The sequence below is a fragment of the Rhea pennata genome, chromosome 2, assembly GCF_028389875.1.
Source record: "Rhea pennata isolate bPtePen1 chromosome 2, bPtePen1.pri, whole genome shotgun sequence".
In the NCBI taxonomy this organism is placed as follows: Eukaryota; Metazoa; Chordata; class Aves; order Rheiformes; family Rheidae; genus Rhea; species Rhea pennata.
The window spans coordinates 126759699-126785432 of NC_084664.1; the positions used below are offsets into that span (position 1 = coordinate 126759699).

The 25734-nt window shown below is 36.1% G+C and overlaps 1 protein-coding gene across 1 annotated transcript in view; it reads left to right on the plus strand.

The window, feature by feature from the left end:
* Nucleotides 1-25734, plus strand: part of LOC134137406 (cytochrome P450 7B1) — a 126339-nt gene that overhangs the window by 82986 nt on the left and 17619 nt on the right. The window contains exon 2 of the mRNA XM_062570328.1: nucleotides 19755-19891. Coding sequence (XP_062426312.1) covers nucleotides 19755-19891 — 137 coding nt within the window. The remainder of the gene's footprint in view (nucleotides 1-19754; nucleotides 19892-25734) is intronic.

Sequence of the window (25734 nt, forward strand, 5' to 3'; positions counted from 1 at the left end):
GTATCTATATATCCTAAAACAATGCGTCCACTATAAGTGTTAAGACTTGCCTTCAATTGGTTTTGGAGGCTTTACAATGAAAATTTTCAATTAATTGAAAATTAATTGAATTAATTTTCAAGTTTTCCAAGTAAATTTGTAACTAGACCATAGGTTAACAATGCTATATCCACCCCATTTCCAGCTGTGTTTTTAAATATGCTACTAACTCCACAACTCCCACAACAGGGATTTTCATTAACAATAAATATTATATTTCAAATTTAGCCTTATTATTTCCAAAATAAGTTTTAATGGAGGAAACAATTAACATAAACACTTATTTTAAAATGCAAATTTACAAAAAAATAAGTAAAATGTATTGTTGATAATAAATATGGAAATTAGTATGCAGAGTTACTACAAGCTCTCCTATACATTTCTTAAAGAACTGTAAACTCTTAAGCAGTTGGACGTATGGTTATGTTTTTACCTACTGTATTTTGCTAATATTACAGATGGCAGTAGAAACTCAAGATTAAATTACTTGTCTGCTATTCAATTAGACTTCTACAGATTGCTTACACTGTAAAAAGAAAAAGAGCATTTAAAATCATATCACTTGTAATGGTAAAATGATAATACACAAGTAGGTAAAACGGAATGCTTGTTAAAGAATAATGCAGGAATTGAATTAGTTCTGAATAGGTTTGTGTAATAATGTGTATGTTTGTATATATAATATGAATGTACACTTTGTAGTGTATTCATTATAAAAGATAGCAATATGAGCTTTATTGTCAGCAAAAATAAAGAAACTTTTAACATTTTTTTGCATGCTAAAGTTTAAAGTAATAAGAAAAAGTCTGCATAAAGTACTGAGGGGTAGAAGTAAGTTCTTGGGTATGTTCCATTGGTTGTTGGTATATGTACATATACATATACCTATTCATATTTTTCATATCTTAAGTGGTCTTTACAGCAAACTAAAGTGTCTACTATATATATATTTTTTTTTCTTGTGGGAAACCACTTTACCATTCAGAGGAAAAGTATGATGTGGGATACAGAGCAGGAGGAAAGCCCATAAATTGAAGGCAATATAAAGCAGTGGAAGATTTGTGAAATAGATACTCCATAAGAACTTTGCTTTGTGTTTCAACCTGATACCTGATTTTCATGACCCTCCTCTAGCGTCACTGAGCTGGAAGGACCTCTCTGGTCCAGTTCTGCAGGAGGCAGCCGGTCCTCCTTCTGGGCTCTACTTTCCATGAAGAGCAAATCTGAGCTTGCAGGTCTGATGGGGACTCCTGTGGGTTTCACAGGTATTTCTCAATACAGCCTGTGATTCTTCTTGTTGTGGCTGAAAGGGGCCCAAGCAAAAAAAGTATTTTTTACTTCTCTTTGGAAACCAACTCAGGTCAATTGATCAGGTGAATGATGTTAAGTTTGCTCTTATTTTCTTTTTACGACTTGTACTTGACCTGGTCTTGGGCTTGAGGTGTGATGACTTGAGCTAGCAGATACGTTGCAAGACTCATCATGTTGCTACGGAGGAGTGAATGTTTCTCACCTTACCCAGTGGCATGAGTTGTGACTCTACCAGAAGTTCATCAGATGTAGCAAACAGTTTAGAGGCAGCTACATTCATTTCTTTTCCTTACAAAAGCACTGGAGCCCAAGTTACAGAGCAAACAGCTCTTCCAGTTACCCAAATACCAAATCACTTTAAAATAAAAGCATATTATATAACAAAAGAAGGTAAAAGTCCACGTTTGAAAACTTATGTCTATAATTTTTAAATGTCTACATGTTTAATTCTACCGTATGATTTGAATTAAGCTTGAATTGCTTAGGTTTTGCAGTTTTGAACCATATATTCCACAGTGCTTAAATTTGTTTCTGACTTGTTAAGACCTCAATATTCTAATGTACATATTCTGAATTATATAATACTTCTGAGCACCCTTTCTAATTTTCTTAATGCTGTGAGTCATTTGGCGTCTGGGCATTAGTTAACTTGTTACATAGATGATTTCCTACATAATTGTAGGCAGTTTTGCTGCCTTGTTTTTCTCTTTTTCTTTGGCAAACAGTATTGTTTTACTAGTGCTAATAGAGTAGCCTGTTGCTATTGCAAGTTTAGCCAGCTGTGAAGCTGCACTTTCTTTCTGACATTACTATGCACGTGGTTATGAAATGCAACTTATTAGTTGTTTCAAAAAAGCATAGCCACCAGGCCCTGTCATGGGAGGCACTCCACTTTCTCCTACCACTTTAATTTGCCATTCATTTTAATGACAGTTCAGGCTGTTTCCTTATGCTTATGCATAATTCCTCTTGGCCATTGCTACCTGTTCCTTCTGGGTATTTCAGCCAAAATATTCCAGTGTTGGCTGAATTCAGGTTTCTGCTCAGGAGCTCTCATGGTAACTTCTGATCTCTTATTCCCCTTCAGTGCTATAGTTGGACATTGTAAGGTGTACAGGGGAAGAAGTTGAATATACAATACTTCTGGTTGATCATGGAGCAGCTTTCCAAAATAATACCCATCATTTAACATTAAAACATTTGACCTATAAGCTGCCTTGGTCTCTGCAGTTGACATATTAGGTCCATTTTGATAGGGTGTTTTTTACCGTTTGGATCTGACTGGTATTGCAATGGACTTGTTGTGAAGTTTATAGCTATCATGACAATTTTTATTTTCTAAATGAAACAATGCCCCCTGGTGCTCCAGGATTCGAGAGGTCTGGTTTTACAATCAAAATAAAAACAAAACCAAATAAAATCTTTTCAGACAGATATTTCTTGTCCCCAGATCTGCCAGCTACCACTCAAATGCTGTCACTGTCATTCACAGGAGTAAGGGAAAAACATTGTCAGCATTGAGCAACAAAGATAAGTTGAAAGGAGAGTAATATGGAGTAAAAGCATACTTGAAACAAGGCACACGTGGGTTAGGCAGAGTAAAAGCAAATTACAGAAGAGAAAATAAAATGAAAGGGTCAAGGCAGGAAACAGTCTAATCAAAGGACTAGTCAGAGAAAAGTAAAATTAAAACTGCTTAATGAAATGTAAAATAATGATAGAGAAGAGGCAATAATATTAAAAATGAAAGTACTTTTTTGTAAAAGAGATTGAATTTCATGAAGATATTACAGAAGAAAAGGACAAAGAGGATAAGTGTGAAATATATACAGTGAAGAGCTTTGAACTAAAATGGCAAATCTAGAAAGGTAGAGAAAATAGAAGGTATATAATAAGTGCATGAATACTACAGAAATGTTTAGAACAAGCAAGTTTGATACTTTCTGTACACTAGCAAAACAGATTTTTAGTGCAGAAATTTAAGCTTAAGTCCCTTTGGAGTAAAGGTGTTTCTCAATTAAACAAGGGAGCTTCACAGTCAACCTCTGTTCAGTTTAACCTGTCATTAACATTTGATTAAAAAATAAAATAAAACACTAAACTGTGAAAGTGCTCCTGATGGGCACAAATAGGAACCAGGAGAGTGTTGTTTATCTTGTCTGCAAACTGAAAATTCCCTTGCAGTTTGACTTCTCTGAGCCTTCCCAACTGACAGGAGGTTCAGATTTTTAAGACAGGTCAATAGAGCGGAGACTGACATGAATCACTATTTCTGTTAGAGCGCAGGACTGTGAGCAGTACCAGAGCTAGCTGTAAAAGCAAAATAGACAGAAAAATGAAGGCAGGAGAAAGGCAAGGGAAACCTTTCCAGTGCTGCAGCCACCAGACTTGTAAACAAGCCGTGGTCTCCGTTTTTCAATTGCAGGCGCAGATGAAATAGTACAGCTCAGAAGCAGGGATGCCTGAAGATGGCTGTAAGATAGCTTTATGTTTCCACAGTCCTGGAGCAGCAATGAGTCAGTCAAGTCCCTCACTGTAACTTAGAATAGCCTGAAGGCTGCTCTAAATCATTCTGGCTGCCGGTGACCCTCTAACAGCAGCGAGGAATTGCTGGGGCATAGCAAAGCCTTGGCTGTACTTCTTTTCCTTTGGCCATGTCCTCTAGCCCAGCCTGAGGAGGTGGCGAGGGGAGGGCTTGGGAAGACTCAGGAAAAACAGGAGAAGGGAAAGCGTAGAAACAACTGTAATGCCAGTGCTGGTGGAAGAAACCCCCTTTTGCTGTGGCTGGCAGGAGTCCAGTGGCTGATTGTGGCCGTTGATGTACTACAGGGAACTGATGGCTCCTCTACAGGCAGGAGAGATCCTGTGGCTGTGCAATGGCCATGTGCAATGGTAGAGTTTGTCACAAGTGTTTTAAAATCTGCTTTTCAAAGGCATTTTGGAGAGTTCTGCAAATGATGTACACTCCCCTTTCTCCGGGAATCTGGCTGCGGTAGTGCCTGTTGTGCAGATCCTTAGACACTCATGTGAGTGTTCATATGTTGTGACCACTACAGTCAGTTTTGCTAGTGTACCAATGTTAATCAGATACTACTACTTACCCAGTATTATTTAGTTTACTGATATTTACTTTTTGCTTAGTCTGATGCTGTCTGTTCTCAGTCCCTTCTGAGATGACCGCAAACTGATGGAAGCTCCAGGAAATATCTTGTGTGATGTGTTCCCAACTCTTCTTTTTTCGCATTTCATTGCTTCTTTGTGCGCAAAATGCTTGTAGCTAGGATGACATTAAATATCACACTTTCCAAATGAAAGAGCATGCATTCTGCAGACCTTCTCTTTCTCCCACTAAGCAGTGAACAGGCCAACCTTATTAACAGGTGGCTATCAGAATTGGGATGCTACAAGCTGATTAATAACAATACATAATTGAATATGCTGTTAGAGGAGATCCTTGGGGAGAGGAAAATCATTATCACTTTTAATAATTCCTTAAAGCATTTCCAAAGATTTCACTTTCAGTCAGCTAGGTATTCTATGATGTGGCACAGAAGTAGAGTGATTTTGAAGTAACGCTGAGCAATACTATTTGGTTTTGTAAGTAGTAACCATCATATATCTTATGCATCTTTGTAGCTGACCTGACAGCCGATGCAAAGGTATATAATTTATATTTCCAGATCTCTTCTAATAAAAATGTGAGGAGGTACATTCCCCATTCGTTAAAGCTCAGTGAAGGTAGAGAGAGAATATTTTTCCAGTCTGAGATCCCAGACATTCAAACAGTCACTGCATCTAATCATCTGAGGGAAAAGGATATGATCCTTTGACCAGCAAATGGTGAAACGAAAGTAATTTGTACCCACAGGTATAGTGTGCATGTTAGGGAACACAGATGCTATAATCTGTGATTAAAGGTGAATGCTGTTAATACTGTAGCTTATGATGTCTTGTCTTTTCTGATAATTTAGAACAAATATTTTAAAGAGGAAAAAAAGAAAGATATATTTGTAACACTAATTGACACAGTCAGCAGCTGAGGACCAAATCTTCAGGGTGTAAATTCATTTATCTCAGTTGATGCCAGTTAGAGTTGTGTCAGTCTGCAGTTCTTTAAGATCTGTCCTGAGGACATCCAGTATCATTTGCAGAAATCTTTTAAACAGAATTGATAGAGTTCTTGGAAAAGGTTCTGTGAATTCCTGCCAGGAACTTTGGCTGCAAGATCTTCAACACAATCAATGGTACTGCGTATCTAGTACTGTTAGAAAAGCCCCACAACCACTGTCTGTTGCCTTTTGATTACAACTGAAAGGAAAACTGTTTAATGTTATCTTCAAGTTCAAAAACTGCTAGCATCCCAAAATATTGAAGATCATCTGATTCTGTTGAATTTTCCTGCTGCTATGTTCTCTGAGGCCTTTTTAGGTAACAAAGATTAGTGCTAGTGTGGGGGAGATTGTTCTAAAGCCTTACCAGGGTATACCTCTGTCCAAAAGCAAGGACATTTCTACACTAGTGAGCATTTCATGCAATCCACATTATTGTCTTAAAAACACCTATTGGTTTACCAGTTTCAGCAGTCATTGCAGATAGTTTTGGTTCACAAAACAAGAATATTATGGTGGCTTACGGGAAGTGGTGAAAAAGGCACGTTCTCTGTGTTCCCAATTAATGCACAGGTCAGTACTGAAGAATATTTCCAGAAGGTAGTCATCTGCACAAGAGAGCCCTTTGAGAAAGTATCTTTGATTTAACACCAGTAAGGAGCTGAAGTCATGTCCTTACATGCAAGCATTTTGGAATATTTAACAGCTCAATTTTTCCCTGAGGATTGATGACTTACTGTATGTCATTTATTTGTTTGAGATTGTTTATGATCTGATGATCTCACATATTTTAGTCAGGCATATTATATATCATTATTGCTTTATGTTTTCTATTACTGGGAATTAATTTTTCACATAGTATCTTCATTTAATTATATAATACAGGCACATGTGCATTTTGCATGAATAGGGAGAATCTGTTTTAATTTAGCCATTATATATTTTGCAGTCTTGGGTTTTCTTGTAAAAATTCCCAAGTTTTTTTTTGTTGTTGTTGTTGTTGTAGCATAACAATAGTCATATTCATTGCTCTTTACATTGTAACAAAAGCACTCAGATGTCAGTTCATAGATTGCCATAATCAGCTTTGTCTCTTAATTAGAAAAGAGAATAAAGCTGTTTAGGGGTGTCGATAAAATGACAGATGTATCATTAACAGAAGGCTACATTGGATCAGAATGGTGCAAATGCTTGGATTTGAAATGTTAAAATTTGCTACAAATAACCTTTAATTTCTAATTTTCATTTTCTTATGCTGTTTTCTAACTGAAAACAATAAAGCTGGAGTTATATAATACATCATACATATGGAACAGTTACTGGTAATGCAGAACTCTGATTCCTCACATAAAGTTAAAAAGGTATTTTTAAGGTTTTTTGTATTCTTGGGAGCACATGTTACTCAGGATTCCTACCTATCCTCAAAAAATATCTAGCATGTTGAGTACACTCTTTGGCCATGCCAACACTCCTCATCATCTCTATGATGTTCCCATGGTTTATGAACAAGACAGTGTGTAGATTTTAATACAAAAATCATGACATACCACATACCTGACTTCTCAGTGCAGTTCAAGAGATGAAACCTTTTCACCATTAAGTGAGTAGATATTTTGCACATTTCTCCACCAGTTTACAATGCTGTTGAAGTCCATCCTATGACATAGTGAGAGTTCATTGTGTTTATAAGACACAGTAGCTTTCAGTGGAGCAAATCAAAGCTTTAGAACCTGACAGACTTTCAAATATTCAGATGTTGGGACAATGGGAATTACATTTCTCCAGGATTGAACGGTAAAGATGGAAATAAGATCACAAGCTGCCTCCAGGCAGCATCTGAGCTGGCTGATCCCACTAAGGTTGGGTGTTCAGAGCATTCACAAAAACCTGCATCTCCTCTATCAGTCTTACTGGCAACCTGAGCTGGAGCTGAGTGTCAGACTGCCCACAGATCCCAACTCTACTTACAGCAAGAAACATTACAGCCTTTCTAGGGAAAAGTCTGGGCTGTTTTGTCTGTCTGCATCAGTCATATGACAGAATTTGAGGTACAGATGGGTCTGCTGCTAGGTCAAGTACCTATCCACAAGAGAGAGCACCCTTGAGTGTACCTTAAAATTTGCACACACCAGTGGTTTTCTGGTTGGGAGTACCAGCTGGGAAGTCATATAGGCAGTATAGAAGCAGGGAGAGCTATGAATGGGTGAGCAACCTGATTGCAGTCCCAAATTGCATTCATTTCTGCACAGCAGTAGCAACATTGACAGCACGGCCTGAATCTCTGTCTATTTTTTTTGACTGTATCCATTTTCTTTTCCTTAGAGACAGTAAAGCTTATTATTTCTTCAACAGTAATGTTTTAAACTTTTAAGATTTCAGGAAGCTTTGACACTTCCATGAATTTTGTGTCCCATGTATAGACAACTGCCTCATCTACTGTTTGGCATTCAGCAATTTAATTGTGTGGGGCTTCAGAAAGGGTGTAATAGTACTCAGTTGGAATAGCTGGTTGGAAAATGCTGAACATTTCTTAAATGAAATTTCCAATTTTCAAATTCAAATCTTTTTCTTGATGGGAAATGGAAATTATTTTTACCCGCTAAGTGTGCCAAAGAATTCAGAGGCAACAAGATGTCCTTACTAGAAATTGACTGAAATCACAAAGTTTGAATTAAGAAATAGATTTCAGTTGGAAGTTGTACAGTGTTGAAAGGTGTTTGACTACGATATGTTACCAGAGTAGGGACTTACATATTGGAAGGTATCTGCTTAAAAAAAATGGCATAATATATTTCAGAAAATCTAGAACAAGGAAGTCTTGGACTCTTCAAAAAGATGATGCTGTAATAACCCAAGTATTACTTAGTGCAGGAAACAACTTAGGAAAACAAAGAAACTAGTGTTCATTTGCAGTTGTAATATCTATGATTACGGTCCCAGGTTGACTGGTGTTCAATGTAATTTAAAAAATGAAAAATTATATTTATGATGTCAGGTCCATCTTTCATAGCAGAGAGATTTAAAACAAGTTAAGACCTATAATATCCCAGATTTTCCTCCTTCTTACCCTCTTCAGTTAGTAATTTTAACTTTCCCTGAACACCAAATAAAAATTCATTCTTGATTTACTTAAAATTGGAATTTGTTAGCTTACCTAAAACTGGCAAAGATGTTGTACATTCCAGGGCAAAAACATAATTAGCTCAAACAAATACAAGGCCAAGAAGAACTTCATTTAGGTTTAATCCTTATGCCGTTGTTCACAGTAGAGCTTACGTAAGTATTTGAGAAGGGCAGGCACAAACCAATTAAAGGAATATATTCTCCCAGGATCAAACCATTGTTTTCTAGCTATATACTGAAGCTCTTAAACTAATGCATATTAAATCTGTCACTGGCTCAGCAGAGTTTTAGGCTCAGGAGAGGGGAAAGCAGATGAGAACACCCCAGGGGAAGTCAGAGGGAGGTTGTCTTGGAGACACACAATCCGTTTCCACGCTTACGGGGTGTCCGCACGTTCTGGGGGCAGGTATAGGCTACTCCACGTATCACTGTAAGGAGCAAAGGACACCATCACTCTGTTAGTCCCCTCAGAAATCTAGGGAAACATGTGGACGCAAGGCAGCTACAGCTGTGTTCATTCTGATGCTTTTAAAATAAAATGGAGGAGCAGATATTTTGTGAGAAACATATTTAAGATTTTTTTTAAAAAAGATATTTTAAAAAAAGTTTTAAGATCATTTAGAATTTCCATCAGAATGAGTCTAGATGCAGACTAGTCTTAGCAATGTTTAGTAAAAGGTTACACTTCATAGCCACCCATACCAGATTTTGTCAGATTGCTATTGCATAGTCTATTGAGTGAATTATAGAAAGGTACCACTTATATGCAATAATAATGTAAACAGTATCATTACCCTGCCATAGGAATATAAATACTCCTATTACCTATTCTCCTAATCTGTGGTAACTTGTTAAGGCACCGACAGGGTTTAGGTTATCAGACTATGAATTATCATTTTTCTTGCACGTATGTGTGAAGTTTGTTATTTTCAGAAGTTTGTGTATCTCAGAAATGATTGATTTTTATCTCTGCACAAAAGTGATTTAAAAATCTATAGTCTTGAATGGGTGGGTGAGGAAAATGTTAACTTTTTAGACTTGGAAAAGGCCAATGTGTGCTATTGTAGGGAAAACCAGGGCCAGAGTAGAGTTAAGGGGAAGAAAAGACAGGAGAGAAAAGGTACAAGTGAAATGGAAGTTGGGATTTTTTTGAAGAAAAATAGAGATTTAAGGAAAAGGTATGGAAGCACTTCTATATGTAGGGAAGAAAAGGAGGCATTTGCAGCAACTACAGAGGAGCAAGAGAAGACTGCAGATTGCACCATACTTTCTGCTGAAATAAATCACCTGAATTGTGTGCTGAAAGAAGTAAAAGCTGAAGTTGGAGAGGGTGTGCGGAGAGGCAAAGGTGGTAAAGGATAACAGGAATTTCAAGCTTAACATTAGTTCAGATGGAGAAACAAGATGTTAATCTAGGATAGTGGCAGAAGGAGAAGAAGCAAGAGAGAGTGAATTTGTAGTGGAGAGTCAGTGAGGTTATGAGACTGTTTCTCAGTGCAATAGATTTGTAGCACTAGAAGGAAAAGAGAGAAAACAAGGATCTGGGAAGCAAATATATGCCATGTTTTAAATAGGAAGATGACATGACATGCTAATGCAACATTCAACTTATAAATATTAGGGCTTTTGAAAAATTCACCTGAGTACAGCATTTAATTGCTGTTTTCCTATGATATATAGATTAGTGACAGGATTAGCCATATTCTCTCAGTTTATTATTTATATTTGGAGTTATATTTACAAATAAGTGGACTAAATAAGATATCTATAATTTTTTGGGTTTTTCAGCTGTTCAGACTATATAATATTTCTGGAGTTTGTGGATACATTTTTTAACAGAAATTTATGTGTCCTGACTGTTAATTCTGTAATATGAGTCATGAAATATCTGACATCTGAAGCTCTAGAAGAAGAGGAGAAAAATTGCTTTTTATATCACGATGTGCTACTGTGTTTCCAGTTGGGGAATGCGTGGCCTTAATTGTGGAAGTCATGAAATGGTTAATTAAAGACTGCATATTTGTACTGCATCTGTTTTTAAGAATCACATGCAAAATTTTTTATTCATAAAAGGGCTACACATGTGGATTTTAAGATTGAGTAAGTGGCCCTGTTTCTTTGATTAATTGCCTCAGGATAAATTGAGAGCGGGCTGCTGGTAGTTGAAAATTATGTATGTGCTAGACAGTAGTGAGAGAACATTTTTCTAAAGCACTTCATTATTGACCTGTAGTGGTAGATAATGCACTCGGTTGAGAAGATAGGTTGTACTGAGACTTATACTGAGACCATGACTATAGCAATTGTTTATTACAATAAACTGTTTGTTACAATTTATTACAATAAAACAAAATGTTTGTGTTACTGCCAAAAAAAATGTAGCAACAGTCATTTTTCCTCTAGTTAATTCAAATTACTTTGTGTATATGTATGTATATATAAAAGTAAGTATGCATATGTATGCATAATGTGTGTTCATAAGTATTTGTCTACATATGCACACAAATACAATCTGAATGAATCATGCTTACTTTGTGAAAGTAGCTAATATTCCCTGCAAGGGGAAATGGAAAGAGGGAGTGACTTTATTGTCGCCAAACTATCTCCCAAATGAAGACCCATTTTGCAACGGAAAGTCTAGATACAGAGCAGGAAGGCTGTTCCCATCTCAGAGTTACCAGTCTAAGGCAACAGATGGTTGTAGGAAGGCAGGAGAGCACAGTGGGGAAACTGGACAAGACTGATCAACATTAGGAATTACAGTGGCGGTCAGGATTTGAGAGGAGATCTGATGGAAGATAAGGTGGAAGTAAAAATGGGTGGACGATACTGGGACCGTGAACATGCTGCAGGAGATGAGAGCAGAGCCTCCTGCATCTGAACAGAAGCTCGATTTGGGAGGAAGATTGAAACTGGCTGGGCAAAGGGACTGAATGGGGTGGCAGGTCCACCAGGAAACCCAGGGAAGGACAGGCAGCTGGGGGAAGTGCACAGAGGGAGGCAGATCGCAAGCAAGAGAAAGACAGACTGAAGATTAGTGGGCCAGAAAATCTGACATAAAAAAGCCTGAAGAATGCAGTATGAGAATGGAATGAAAAAAACACAGGCAAGGGAATAAACATGATATAATTAGGGAATTGTAGAGGATTCATCTTCTCTTTGCTCTCTGAGCAGGGTGGCTACTCTGACTTAACTCTCATGTTAACAAAAGAAGACCAATTCCTCCAAAAAGCTTTTTCACTGGTTTTCTCTCTATTGATTATAAAGAACTTGAAGATGTCCAGCTTAACCAAGATACTAACTTTTAGACAGCTCAGTTACATGAAATGAGGCCTATATATTTTCGTTACTTGCTTTGTTGTAATGGACATCCTGCATGATGTCATTATCGTATAGTTTTATAGGAAATGAGATTTGATTTTTGCATTTAAATTTTTCTGTTTCTTAAGTTATATACTAAGTGCTCAAAGAAAATACAGATGATGCAAACTGAATATGCAGTATCTTTCAGGATAACATTATCCTCTCTTTGCTAGATAACACAATTTTTTAAACTTGATGATTTCCCACTGTTGTTTCTAAATTTGCCTAAATTTATTTGTACACTCTTTATTATGTAAAGAATGATTTCTGCATGTTTGAATATATTTCTGTGTGGCACGCTGACATTCTTATCGACACTTCACTTGCCATTTCTAGGCCAGACAGTTAATATGATTTCCTACTGTGAGCTACTTACTGTGTACAGTTTTCACATGTGTTGCAATAAGGCAACATATAATACAGTGCAGAAATGAATTACAGAAGAGCTGGATATTAGATGAGAATTGTCAAATTTTCTTAGGTTAAGTCAGTAAATATATAGTGTAAATATGTTCCTGATAGTAGTAAAAGAAAATACAGGTTCTAATATTCTATATTCTAATATTCTACATATTCTAATCCCATCCTTCTCATGTGCATAGAGAAAAAAAAATACATGTTTGTGGGTAATATCAAAAGAGGAGGGGCTGCAAGCTTGCAGAGGAGGGATTAGCATTCCAAATGGCAAACCGGAAAAAATAGAGAATGACTACAATTGCTTAGTGAGGACTATTCAACAGCATCTAGACAGGACCAAGAGCTCTACTCCAGGAAAAAAAACTGAGGGCTGTAGTGGTTCCCAAGCTGAGTGTGTATCAACAGTGTCCTGCTTTTGCACGGAAAGCTGAAGTTGTGTTTGGATGTGTAGCTTACTAGGTGCATGAGGTAATTGCTCTACTGTGCTCAGTGCTGGACACTGCACTTCAAAAAAGATACGTGTTAGCTTTAAGAAATCAAGAGATCAGTTGGAAGAGTAGAGATGTAGAAAATAGTTGTGAGAAAATGCTGAGAAAAACTGTGATTGTTTAACCTGGGGTAGACTGAGGGACAACATGGTAAGAGTCTTTAGATATATGAAGTGCTCCTGCAGAGTGAAGGGAATCATTTGTTCTCATTATCCCATGTGGACAGAATGAGAAGTAGTAGCCTTAAAGTCCAACATGATGATTAAGGTGAGACATGAGGAGAGACTTTCTAAGGTTAAGAACAAATTTGTTGGGAAGAATATAGAGACTCTACTGAGAATCAAGAACAGCATAGGCAAATATCAGGAAAGATATTGGTGTTCAGCATCTGGAATGCAGGATATGGAACAATAACCTGTCAACATCCCTTCCTAGTGTATTTTTCTTTGGTTAAAGCTGAACTAAGAAAGCAAAAGCTCTGGGCTTGGCAAGTGTTGTCATATGTAAGATGTAATAAAATAACCTAGAACTTGGTCCAAAAAGTGCTGATTAGCCCTAGCTGCTTTTATTGACTTTGCCTGGAGTGGAAATGTAGGATTTTAAGGGTTGGGCTGTAAGCACTGAATTTATTTTAACTTTCAATGTTGCTCAATTTTTGTTGCCTTGACATCGTGTTTTCTTCAGCCATGATTCCACTCCTCACTGTATGAAACTTTACATGCATTGTGTCTAGGACCCTTCTGGGAATTTTCAGTCCCTGAAAATAGTTGTGCCAAAAGAGCTTTTTTCAGTGGATTTGAATTTTTAAACTGCTCAGATGACTTTACCACAATGGTATTTACCTAACTTTTTGCTTTCTGGGCAATGTCCCCATCAGTCATTACAAATAGTGCTTGAATTTGTGGATGTGTCTTTTGATACACAACTTGAAAGTAAAATAGAAGAGGTGATACACACAATGTGAACCTACAGCTGATGAGATAACTTAGCCTAGTAAACTGCAAAGGAATAAGTTTTCCAAGAGAGGGATATTTTAGAGCTACTGAATGAGTTGTTGAGGGCTGATATTTTCTTGACATTTGGGAATGACCTGAGTGGGATTAGTACAAGAAAGAAAAAAATAGGAGGCTTCTGTGATGAACTGATCACCACAAAAACTAGAGTTCTTAACAGAAGAGCAAAAAGCTCACATGCTTTTACAGAAAAAAAAATATTTTTATTAAATTCACAAAACTTTTTGACAGAAAACTTTCAATATAACGATTGCATTTTTCTATGAAAAAATCATAATAAATATTCATTTGTTGGATGGTTTGTTTTCATCAGCATTTCTACAAATTTCTCTCACATCAGCACTAGAATATGTCTTTGCTGTACTGCTCTTTTTGGGAATGCAGATAAACTCTTCTCTGTTGGCATGTTTAGGAGTTTATTGGTTTTTAAAATTTTAGCTGAAATTTTGAGCACAACATTTGCATTGCCAGTGTTGCAAAGTTCCTTCAATCCTCCACTCTCTGGTTTGCTGTCATCGGAGGGGAACCACATCAAGAATATATTCTGCTGAGTGGAGTACAAATGCAGCGAGGACTCCATACTGGGTTAGCCCTTGGCCAGAACAGGGGACAGCAAGAGATTAATTCTTACTTCAGTTCTTTTCCCTTTCTTTTATGACTGAATGTTAGCCTAATGAAAAAGAGGAAGGTATCAGTACCGCAGGGGGAAGTCACTTCACCTAGACAAAGGTCTAGGTGGAAGCAACACTTTTTCTTCGATTCTGGTACTGCTGTTTCTACATGGGAACAGCCAGCTTCTCTAGAGTCACGCAGTATATGAATGTGTCCCTCTGTCAAGACACGGCCTGGTGCGTCCATTTACTCTACGTAAGACCCCAGATAGTGATCAGATAGAAACATGTGATCCTTACTACCACAGAAGTGTTTAAGCTGAGGAGTCGAAGATAAAAGACTGTCTATTACAAAAGCTCTCATCTGCCTTGTTCTGCAGGGAATACTTTTTAATATAGCAAGTATTCAACCTGGAGATCACTGACGCAGATAATTTAGATGAGGCATTTAGGCATCCATAATTTTATAACTATCAAAAAATAATGTTGCAAATGAATATTTGAATGAAAATATGTGTCTTTTTATCATTACAGTTACAAAAAACCTAATGCTATGAACAGGTCTGGGAGGAGACTGTTACTGATAAATTTTAGGGAAAAAAAAAAAAAAGGAGAGGTAAAATAGATAGTCTTCCTGGCTTTCTCCTGTCCTAAGATTCTTGTGTTCTTTCTTTCATAATACAATAAGACACTCCAGACACCACATTTCTGGGGATTACCTTTCTTGGGGTTGAAGCCTTTGGCCTCATTCTTTTCTTCACAGTTAAAGTGTTCATAAGCCCCTGGAAAGACACTGTCTGTCATGTCTTGTTGCTTAAATATTGTGATCGAGCCTGCGAATAATCTCAAACTGCTTTGACGTGTTCATAATAGCTTTTGTTCTACTTCTGTGCCAATACATTTCCGTTGCTTAAAGACCCCTGAGCACGGTGTGTTCCAACTTTGTCAAGGTATGTAATAGTTTGAACAGAGGCACTAAGGGGAAATCAGACCAATACCTTTAAATTTTTCTGCAGGATAATGACATTTCAGAAGGTGAAAATGGCTCTCCTCTGTGGCAAACAATACTATTAGACCTTTCCTGGGCACTTTTTCTCTGCGTTTTTCACCCTCTGGTGAAAGTTGTTCAAAAGCGGTCGGTGGAGGCACTGGTACCCTGCAGAGTGACATTTCCCCACGTGTTTCGTTCAGTTGTTCCTTGTGCAGTGAAGGTTGTGTTAACACCAGATGCCAATCATACACCACCAGTGGATTTGCAAGATTATAGGACGGGGAAAAAGATGAAGGTTAAGCACGGGGCACAATAGAGATTACTTATGGTAATGAATTGTATAATTTTTCTAGACAGATCGGGATTAATGTTTATCCCAGGCAAGAGATTACTGTATGTCTGATTCTAGTTGTAAACAGACATTATTAAACAGAAGGTTTATGTTCATGCAATGCGACTATGGGTGTTAAAGCACTTATGATTTATTATGTGCAAAGAGAAAAATTAACCTGTTCATCTGCTGTAGTACTGGATGTACTGTGGGTTTTTGCATAATTTGGACGGCATCTGCTCCTTTAGAATACAAATAACTAGTGAAATGAGATTCTCCTCTTATTTGCACTGATTCAGTGCCCTACACTGCAGAGGACCTGAGGCTGTGCAGCCAGCAAAAGAATAATGTTGTACACTTTTATAAAACAATAATATTTATATTTGTGATATTTGTTAGCAAAGTATTTTTGCTTATGAATCTTTAGGGTTTTTTCTTTACAGTCAGAGAAAGTGTATATTAAATTCACAGAACTTAACAAATGATGACCTGATTTGGGTTTCCCAGATGATTTCCTCTCACTAATGGAAAGCATAATACTTAGAGAACTTTCAATTTATATATATATATTTATATATATACATATGTATGTATATATATATATATATATAATTTTTATCTCTTCTTCACATAATTTACGTCACAGTCCATTTTTCTCTTATTTTATTGCATCACTGTTCCTTAGCAGAAGTGCAACATGGGTATGACATTCACTTGTTTAATCCTGCCCTGCTTTACTCATTAAATAATAAATCACAACCGAGTCAGTTAGTTACTTATGTGTGTTTTAGGTGAGATGAAAAGTAACTGTAAACTATAAACTCCCAAACTGTTCTGCTTTCATTGAGTAGGCATTGCAACTTTATCACTTGCTAACAAGGACATATCTTTTCACTGTGAAGGCAAAGAAAAATTACAGTTATCAGAATCTGTTCATTCTATTTGCAAACTGTATTTGTAGCCAGATGATTTTTGCGTAATGCCATTTTAAATTATCCATTTAACAATGATGGATTATACAACTGTGCTAGTTTTCCTTCCACTTTGTAACTAATCTGTCTACTTACAGATTATATTGGGCATGTTGCTGATGGTCTTTTTATAAAATTTACTCACACACATGACAAGTATGACTATTAAATATTATTGACATCAGAAAAACTTCTCAGATAAGTAAAGATGCTCTTGTATATAAGCAAAATCACCCCTATATGCAAAAAAACACAGGAATGTAGAATGAAAAGGCCTGGAAATATTACAAGAAGCAAACTATGTTGAGTGAATTAGACAATTTAAGGAGTTAAACTAGATTGGAAGTGTATTGTGCATTGTGATAGATATCATAGCTTTACTAGTAAGAAGTTCTGAATGCTTGAATTAAAAAAAGTTGCAGTCTTAAATTTCAGTCAAAATAATTCATATTGCTTCTCTGTATTGCTTAGCTATATTTTACATGTGATACAGAAAATGCATGTTGTACAGTGTGAAAACCATAACTTCAGCATTTGTAGTATTTTGCCCAACCTATCAAATTTTAAAAAGGCTGTGAAGTGTGAGTTTTGAGTTGAAGTTTGTAAACAAATTAATTAACAGTACAAGTTTGTGTGGGCTTGTTTAATACTTTGTGCAAGTAGTTTTAAAAGTAAAGTGTCGTCTTAACCACTATGTGCTTTTGAGCAACCCCCTGAAACACTGGGTGCAGCTTAGAGAGCTCTGGGGAGCCCGGGGTGGGTGAACTGCTCCGCTTAAAAGTTTGTACAGTCAAGCATTGTATTTTGGGTCCTATAAACCATACACTGGCCTCTTTTCTTTGGTCTATGTTGGCAGACATCTGTAATTCATTAGGATGACCTCCATCTTCCAAAGAGGAATAAAGGCAGAAATGAAGACACATTTCTGTTACCAGTCTGTGTTGGCCATAAGTTGAGCCAGTGTTATATTTTTCTCTGAAATACGCATGGTCCTGACACAGTGTTTAACAGCGTTCAGCTTATTGCTGCTGAGCTAAACATCTCTGAAGCGAACGATGACCCTCACGTCTTCGCGATAGCAAAATGTCTCTCTGATGTGATCCCCCAGACTTGGAGCATTAAGTTAATTTTCCCCTGGATTTCTGAGCTGCGTCTTTTCTACCCGGCAGAAACCTTGTGAAGAAGACAGCTTTTGACCGAATGACAGAACATGGAGGGTGAAATTAGATGCATTAAATTAGAATATGACAAAAAGCCTATCTAAATATTTGTCATGGTGCTACTTAGGTGGTGTAGAGTCCAGCCCAGGAAGTGAAAGGAGGCTGCTGGTGGGACTTAGCAGTTTAGGGGGGGCAAGGGGGGCAATTGCTAAATCATCCGGATTCTTTACAGTCTTTGAGGGCATAATTGAGGGTATTTAGCAGGCTGTTTTACTTCCAGGGTTGGTGATCCCTCTTGTGTAATCTCAGATTAGTTCTTTTCTTGTATTCACTTAATAGAGAATTAACCATTACAAACTTTTCTGTGCCGCTTGTGTAAATAGTGCTGTTATTTGACTGCTAGAGGATGTCTGATACATCCATTTATGGGAAGTATTAGGAGGCAAACTCCACATTCTCCACGATAAAAACACCTCAAAACAAACAAGCAAGACCCCAAACCCACAAAATCCAAAGAAACAAAAAAGCCACTGCAAAAGTTTGTGCTATTGTATTTTCCAGTTTGTACTCGAACATTAACTAGTTTTCCAGAGGACAAAGTAATGATTTTCATGCAAACTAACATTTATAATTTGGCCACATCTGTTAGTTAAATAATTAATCACTGGCTTAAAATTTCCTGCTCAGGAAGTTTTCATTAGAAAATGCAACATTTTATGTACAGTGTAGTATGTTCACCTTTCTTTTTTGAGGTCTACTGCAGCAGTTGAAGGAAGAACATGACTATGATAGGGTTAATCCAGCTACATAAAAATCCATGCTGTGTATGATAGTAGTAAAGCTTGTGATCCCTTGATCTTTGATTAGATCCAAGCTAGTAAATATCTTGTGTTTAATCAGAATGAGTTGTTCTGCATGTAGTATAAGTCACCTTCACAGATGGGATGTAGCATCAGAGTTGTTCGTGAATATTTGTTTTAATCCCTTCTAGAGCAGGCATGCTTTATGTTTCTTTGTTGTAAATCAGATTCGAGCAACTAAATACTGACATGAAGGAAAGACATTTACTTGCAGTTAGGAATAGGACAGTATAACAACATTTTTTTTCTATTTAAACAAAAATATAACTTATTAGAATCTTAAAAAATATTTTATTCTATTCCATAAACATAACTAATGCACAGTAATTGCTTCTTTTAGACTGGAATACAGATATAGTTATTTAGAATTTTGTCTTAAACTATTCATACATGTTTCTAGCTCAGCAGAGTATAAAAATAGAGAGACTAAGATTTATGATGGTGAATGTTTGCCCTTTATTGTTCTGTATTTTAAAAATAATTAAGTAGAATAGTAGCTATTCTGTGTGCTGGTAAACTGAAATTCTTGAAACAGTATCTGTAAGGTTAATCGTTTGGTGTGGTATGTCAGCGTCCTATTTACCCAAATCTGTCATAATTGCCTTCTGATACATCTTCCTTTGACATGCAAAATACTGAAAATGAGAGGACTCTGCACTGTGAGTTTTTCTGCAGAATGTAGCTTTTCTGTGAGCATAACTTCATGGTGATAACTGACTGACTTGAAGTTAAATGCACCTCAATTTTTCTCTCTTATTTTTCATAATTATCACACAGAGCCTTCTGTGCTCAGAGGTGTGATTAGATTTAACCTGCCATCATATCTGAAGAACTTTCTGTACAACATATTATATATTGAAAGAATTATGTATGTAGATGATTGGTCTAAGAATAGTAGGTAAATTATATATATGTTTGAGTTGCTCTCATGCCAAAGTTAATTCCTGATTTTTTATGTTTTTAATAGGAAGACTGGAGAGCCCCCACTAATAAATGGCTGGATTCCTTTCCTTGGGAAGGCTTTGACTTTTAGAAAAGATGCTTTCAAATTCTTGTTGGATCAGCAAAAGAAACTTGGAGATATTTTCACTGTACATATTGCCGGTGAGAAATATTTTACTATTTTACTATTTCTCTTATATTTCCATCAGTGAAGTTAAATTCTAATTCAAATGTTTAGTTTAGAATCTTACTGATCTAAAAACCTTTCTTTATAGCATATTCCAATGAAAATGATGTAAATTCAAATGTATTATATGCATAATAAATATGTACAGTACAAAATTATGAGCATGTATATTTGTTTACAGCTATAGGTGTATACCCATATTGGCAAAATTTGTAGACATGTAATGTATGAACATGAATTTTGCCAGCACATAAAATTACAAATATGTGTATTGTTTTTTCTAAAGAAGGGAGAACTAACATCATCTTGACACTGCACAGAAAAATATCAGATTAAATTTAGAAAACACTAAGAAAAAAAGTGCGGAATATGTTCTCACACATTTTACAACTGGTTGACAGGAACACAAGGGAATGAATGACACATTGACTCAGTGATACAATCAGGACTGGAACACAGTGACTTCCTATTGCCAGTCTCTTACTCTAATCATGCTTACTGAAAATAGCAATATAATAAAGTATGATATAACCTTGATGCTTTCTGTGTATGTAGTTGTATTACTACACTAGCTTAAATACAAACATTTGAATGATTTTGCTTAGACACTTAGATTCAGATGAAAAATACAGAATGAAACCCAAATTCTGAATGAAACATTTATATATATATAAATATATATATATATGTTTCATATAGTATAATATACTTTCTATTATAATCAATTTAAAATCAAATACTTCCCTCTGTTCAGAAAAAGATAAACTCGTATTAGTATCGGTGGATGTAGTAAATCTTTGTCACCTCTGCAGGCTGATATCCTTGTTCAAGTGATCAGTACTACAGTGGCATTAATTAGGACTTTAGCGGGAAGGCTTTCTCATTTTTAGCTATTCCTATATTTTAAAGAAACTCACATAAAAAATGCGCAGTAATTTTTTGGCAGTAGTATTACCTTTCTTTGCATATAATTAATATTTCACCCCCCCCAAAATTGCTAAAAATCAATTAAGTAAATTGCAGGCAGTATGTTTAATTAGTACAACTTTTCTTCCTGTTACATTTTTAAAAGTTATTAAGTGTATGATTTTTCTATTCATTCCCTGTTTTCTTTTAAAACTGACATGTTCAGTTTTTTCCCTGTCTTGAAAGTGAGTTCAACCCATGTACAAGGTGAACTTCTGGTAAAATACATCTTTTTATTGTTAATGTACATTGATGCTATATATAGTAATGCCTTGTTAAGAATACAGATTAATAATAATAATTCAAAGACTATCTTAGTACATTCATAAAGCTAATCAGTCATAATTTATAATCCTCAAAATGTTTAATCAAATATTTATTTCTATTTCTCCTCTTTATTCTTTTATGTAAGACTGTCCTTAGAGATTTGTATGTTTAAGCAATCTGTGACTGTGATTTAGTTTAGCAAATTTCTATTTGCATGATAAACAAAATCCACTTTAACTTATCTCCCTATGTTTTGGTATTTTGAGGAAGCTGTTGCTGATAAAGAGTGAGGTAAATGGAGTGAGTGATTGATATCATTTCAGCCTTATATGGGGAAATCTTTGACTTTGTGAATTTGTCATATCAGAGATACTACTTTAAATTTGCTTTCGGATATGTTCACTTCAGTATAAAAATACTGACCATCAGCACTTCACTAAGGAGAAACAGTTTCCCATCCGCAACACAAAAAAAAAGGGAGAAAAAGCTTAGTATCTCATATCATGTCCCAATACTAAGACATACAGGATTTCTTGATGTCTTAATGATTTGACAAAGATGATGTTTGTATGTGCAGCAAATATAACATAGACTGTTGTGTATGTACTATCATTACTTTACCCGCTCCTCACCTCCGATGAGTAACCAGAGATCTTGTCAAAAAATTCTATCAATATATATTGTTCTAATTATTGGTTCTCGAACTAGTTCATTTGGAAAATGCGGAACGATGCTTGGAGTTTCTGGCATTGCCCCGTACCGGTAATGCGATTTCGCTGATTGTACTTTCCCGTGTGATGAGCAAATGATTGTCATGCCTAAAAGTTACAAGGGACATGGATGTCATCTTAATAAAGAAATTAAAAAGCACATCTTTCTATGAGAAACAATGTAAATTCCTGACCTGTCGTAGAAAATAGTTCTCTAATTGGTTTTGTGTGGTGGTGCAGCAGAATCGTTTTCCCCAAACGTCATACCGGCGAAGCACTACTGTACATCATTGTCAGCAGTTCAGCAGAATCTTCCTAATAAGAGGACGATTACGTAAATGCAATAGTCTTCAAAAAAAAAAGAAAGAACGAAAGAAAGAAAGAAAAATAAAGGGGGGGGGGAGAGTGTTGTTTTGAGATGATAGTACTTCCAAACCCAACCTTTCTACCTGTTAAGGACCAGCAACGTATAGGCAGTCAGCTAGGTAAGACTTAAAGAACTTGAACAATTTTTAATTCTTTCTCAGCATAAAACTTTGTCTCCTTATCGTGATATGTTACTAGGAATGATACTGCATCTGTCTATGAGACTGACTAACTCCAATTTTTAATAAAATAATCTGTCTTACACTTTTTTTGCTAAACACATTTGATGCTAAGAAGTAATGCTAATAAATCATGATAATTCATGATTCATTTTTTCTTTAAATCATGATATACCTACAATAACATATCACATTTTTCTTTCTTAGGCAGAAAAGGTAATTTGCATTAATTCCTTACAAAGCCGAAGTCTGCTGCAAGCATTACTGAAATAACATCTATCATTACATGCCATATGAAATGCTTGTCTTTCATCATTAACATTAAAAAGATCCAGAATGCATTATTAGAGTAATTTCTTTACTATCATACAAATACTGGCTTCTGTGCTAGGATTTACCAAAGTTGACAATTTTCATATTTTCCACATCAATCTTGTATTTCTAGGAGACTATATAAACTAAATGGAGATAATCAGGATATTTGCAGCATGGTTGTAATGCAAACTGAAGGACTGGAAAAGGAAGTGTAATTTCTCTGTACCCATACCAAAAAATTAAAGGGCTTTTTACAGAAACAAATGTGCATCTATTATTTTGACTTGTTTCTAAAGTATTAAATATCATAGATAGGTCAGTATACTAAACTGTTGGGTTTTGGAGTGTGACGTTTCTGTATGGGCATGTCTGCTTGCTTTTTCTTTGTAACAGGACTTTTTTTCTGTCCAGCAGTGAAAGGCTTGGTTCCCAGTGGTTTCGATATAAATAGTTTCAATATTGAAAGGTTCCTGATTTGGAGAACTTGTGATCTGCAACAATTTTGGGTTGATTTGGCATTTTATCTTTACCAGCAATCAAATAGGAACATCAAGATTTTGGTTTTGTTTCAGAGAAAACTACTTTGAAGAGGTGGTTCCTAGGATCAGCTGCAGTGGAAAAGCATGGGGAGAAGCTGTATTTTAAAGTGATGAATAATAGCTGGAAAATTTAGGAAATATTTGCATTTTGTTTTTACTGGATGGAAGATGCTGAAAAGCGGTGTACTGTGTCTGTGACTGTGATTGCTAAAGCCTGCCATTTCCACTCTTACAATACAACTTTCTAACTGCAGTTAACCTTCGTCTAGGTTTTGATCTTTTTCTAATTAAGAGATCTGAAAGTAGGTTCTCTGGGAGGCACAGAAACAGGCTGCCTTTGTTAGTGAAGAATTCAATTTTTCTGACTATATAGACATTTAATAAATGCACTAACAACGGTATTTTGGTTTATGTTTACATACATTGCTGACCTGCAGTTATGTGGTCTGGAGGCAGAATTCATTCCACAAAAGGAATTACATTCTTGTACATACATACTTTTTACTCACAGGAACCTGATGAGAATAACAAAAATCATGATCTGGAGTATTCTGTTTGTCAGAGATTTTCTTTTCCAAAGTTTGTGATTGTGCTATCATAAACTGAGTTTTGATTAAAAAATATTACTAAAATAGTTGTTATTTCTGAAAATTCATTTACTGGAAATCATTTTCTTACTTAAAAATGGTAAGAATTGATGTACGTTTGCTAAGCGTCTGATTAAAGATCACAAAGAAACTCATATTTTGCATCAGAAATAAGCAGATGGTGGACAGATGGTTTAAATTAATATTAATTAAAAATCTTAACTTAAAATGTTTACCCTGTAAACGCAAAGTTAGGGAGCCAGCTTTCATCTTTAGGGTTAATAACACTCCAAATCTATTTATTAAAAATCACTCCAATGGGCGTTCTTACCAAGCTTTGATCACAAAGATGGTAGCCTCAATAAAGAGCATGAAAGTGTGTGAAAGCTGGAGGAAAAGAAGTGCAAAAAGAGAGCAATTCTAGGACTCTAGCAGAGACGTGGAAAGATCCTGCAGAGGTTGAGACCAGAAATTCCTATCGGTCTCTGTTATTTGGGAAGGAAGAAATGGTCAGAAAAGAGGACTGAGAATTGAGGATCTCAGGTTTAGCTCTTTGCCATGCCAATTTCTCGCTATATGTATTTATTCTTAAAAAACTATGTCTATGTTTTTAATGTTACAGTAAAGCAAACTCTATAAATACCTTAAAAAAACTCAGACACTGTTGACAAAAAAGGGGGTCAAATTCTGTCTTAATTTATCCCTTGTGTATCCTTAGTGATTCATTGGGATTGTAGTGGATGTAATCAGGACAAAAATTATGCCAGCTGGTTATTGCAAAGAAAGTCCAGAATGCACCCATATTTATCACAGAGCAGTGTGAGTATATACAACTCAGAATAGGGAATAACTATGATAATTCAAATATCACTGTATGGTAACCATGGATACTTGTTGACATTTTTAGTGGTAGTGACTACTTTATCTCAGGACATCTGTCACAGAGCCAAATTTGGTCCTCAGTTAAGCATAGAGTGTTCCCATTAAAATCAAAAGAGATTTTGTCCCTTTAGTGAGACAGAATTAGACTGTCAGTGCTGTAAGCTTTGATATTTTTTCCAGGTGTACAGCTAGGATATTTCACAGAGTACGTATACCTTTTAATGGGTATCCTTTTTCTGTAATGTACCTGTCCACAAGTTAAGAATCAGGAACTCTAAATTTAGACTTAACATGGGAATCATTTATAAAGAGTTAAGATTTAATTTTGCTTTGGGAGTATTAACAATTTGATTCATGATGGTTCACCAAAATGCTCTTTATTATTAGTCAGCTTAAAGCTGAGGGAGAAACTGCAGAATTTTTCTTGCACGGGCAACTTTAAAAGGCATCAAAGTTGATGTAATTCTGTTCCTTTGTGCAAACAGCTGAAGGTGGTACTACGCTGTGTGATTAAGTACGGCAGGAGGGATAGGAAATTGTCAGTGCATTCTGACACAGTGGAGGATGTACCCCAGAGCAGGATACATTTTAGATACGATACCCAACTCCATTGTAAGCTACAGCTTCCAAATCCAATCTAGGGGTATTTATTTTACTGATACTAAGCAAATTCTTGACAAAAAGGTAGCAGAGCTTCAGTAAAAAAAAAAAAAAAAAAAAAGAGAGAGAGAGAGAGAGAGAGAGAGAGAGAAGGGCTGGGGGCTGCAGTGTGAATGACATAACAAGGTCTCCCCCAGAGAAGAGGCTTTACGTAGCTGGTGTCCCAAGCTGGTCCAAAATGCTGCCGACTATAGTGGCTCTGGGACGAGCTCAGCGTCCAGTCAAAGCCATATTTATTCTTTTTATTTATTCATTTGTTTGTTTTATTTTATTTATTTATTTATTCACCAGCATCTCTTACCCATTGGGTCTCTGTGTCATCTGCTCTAAGAAAGGCTAACCTAGGA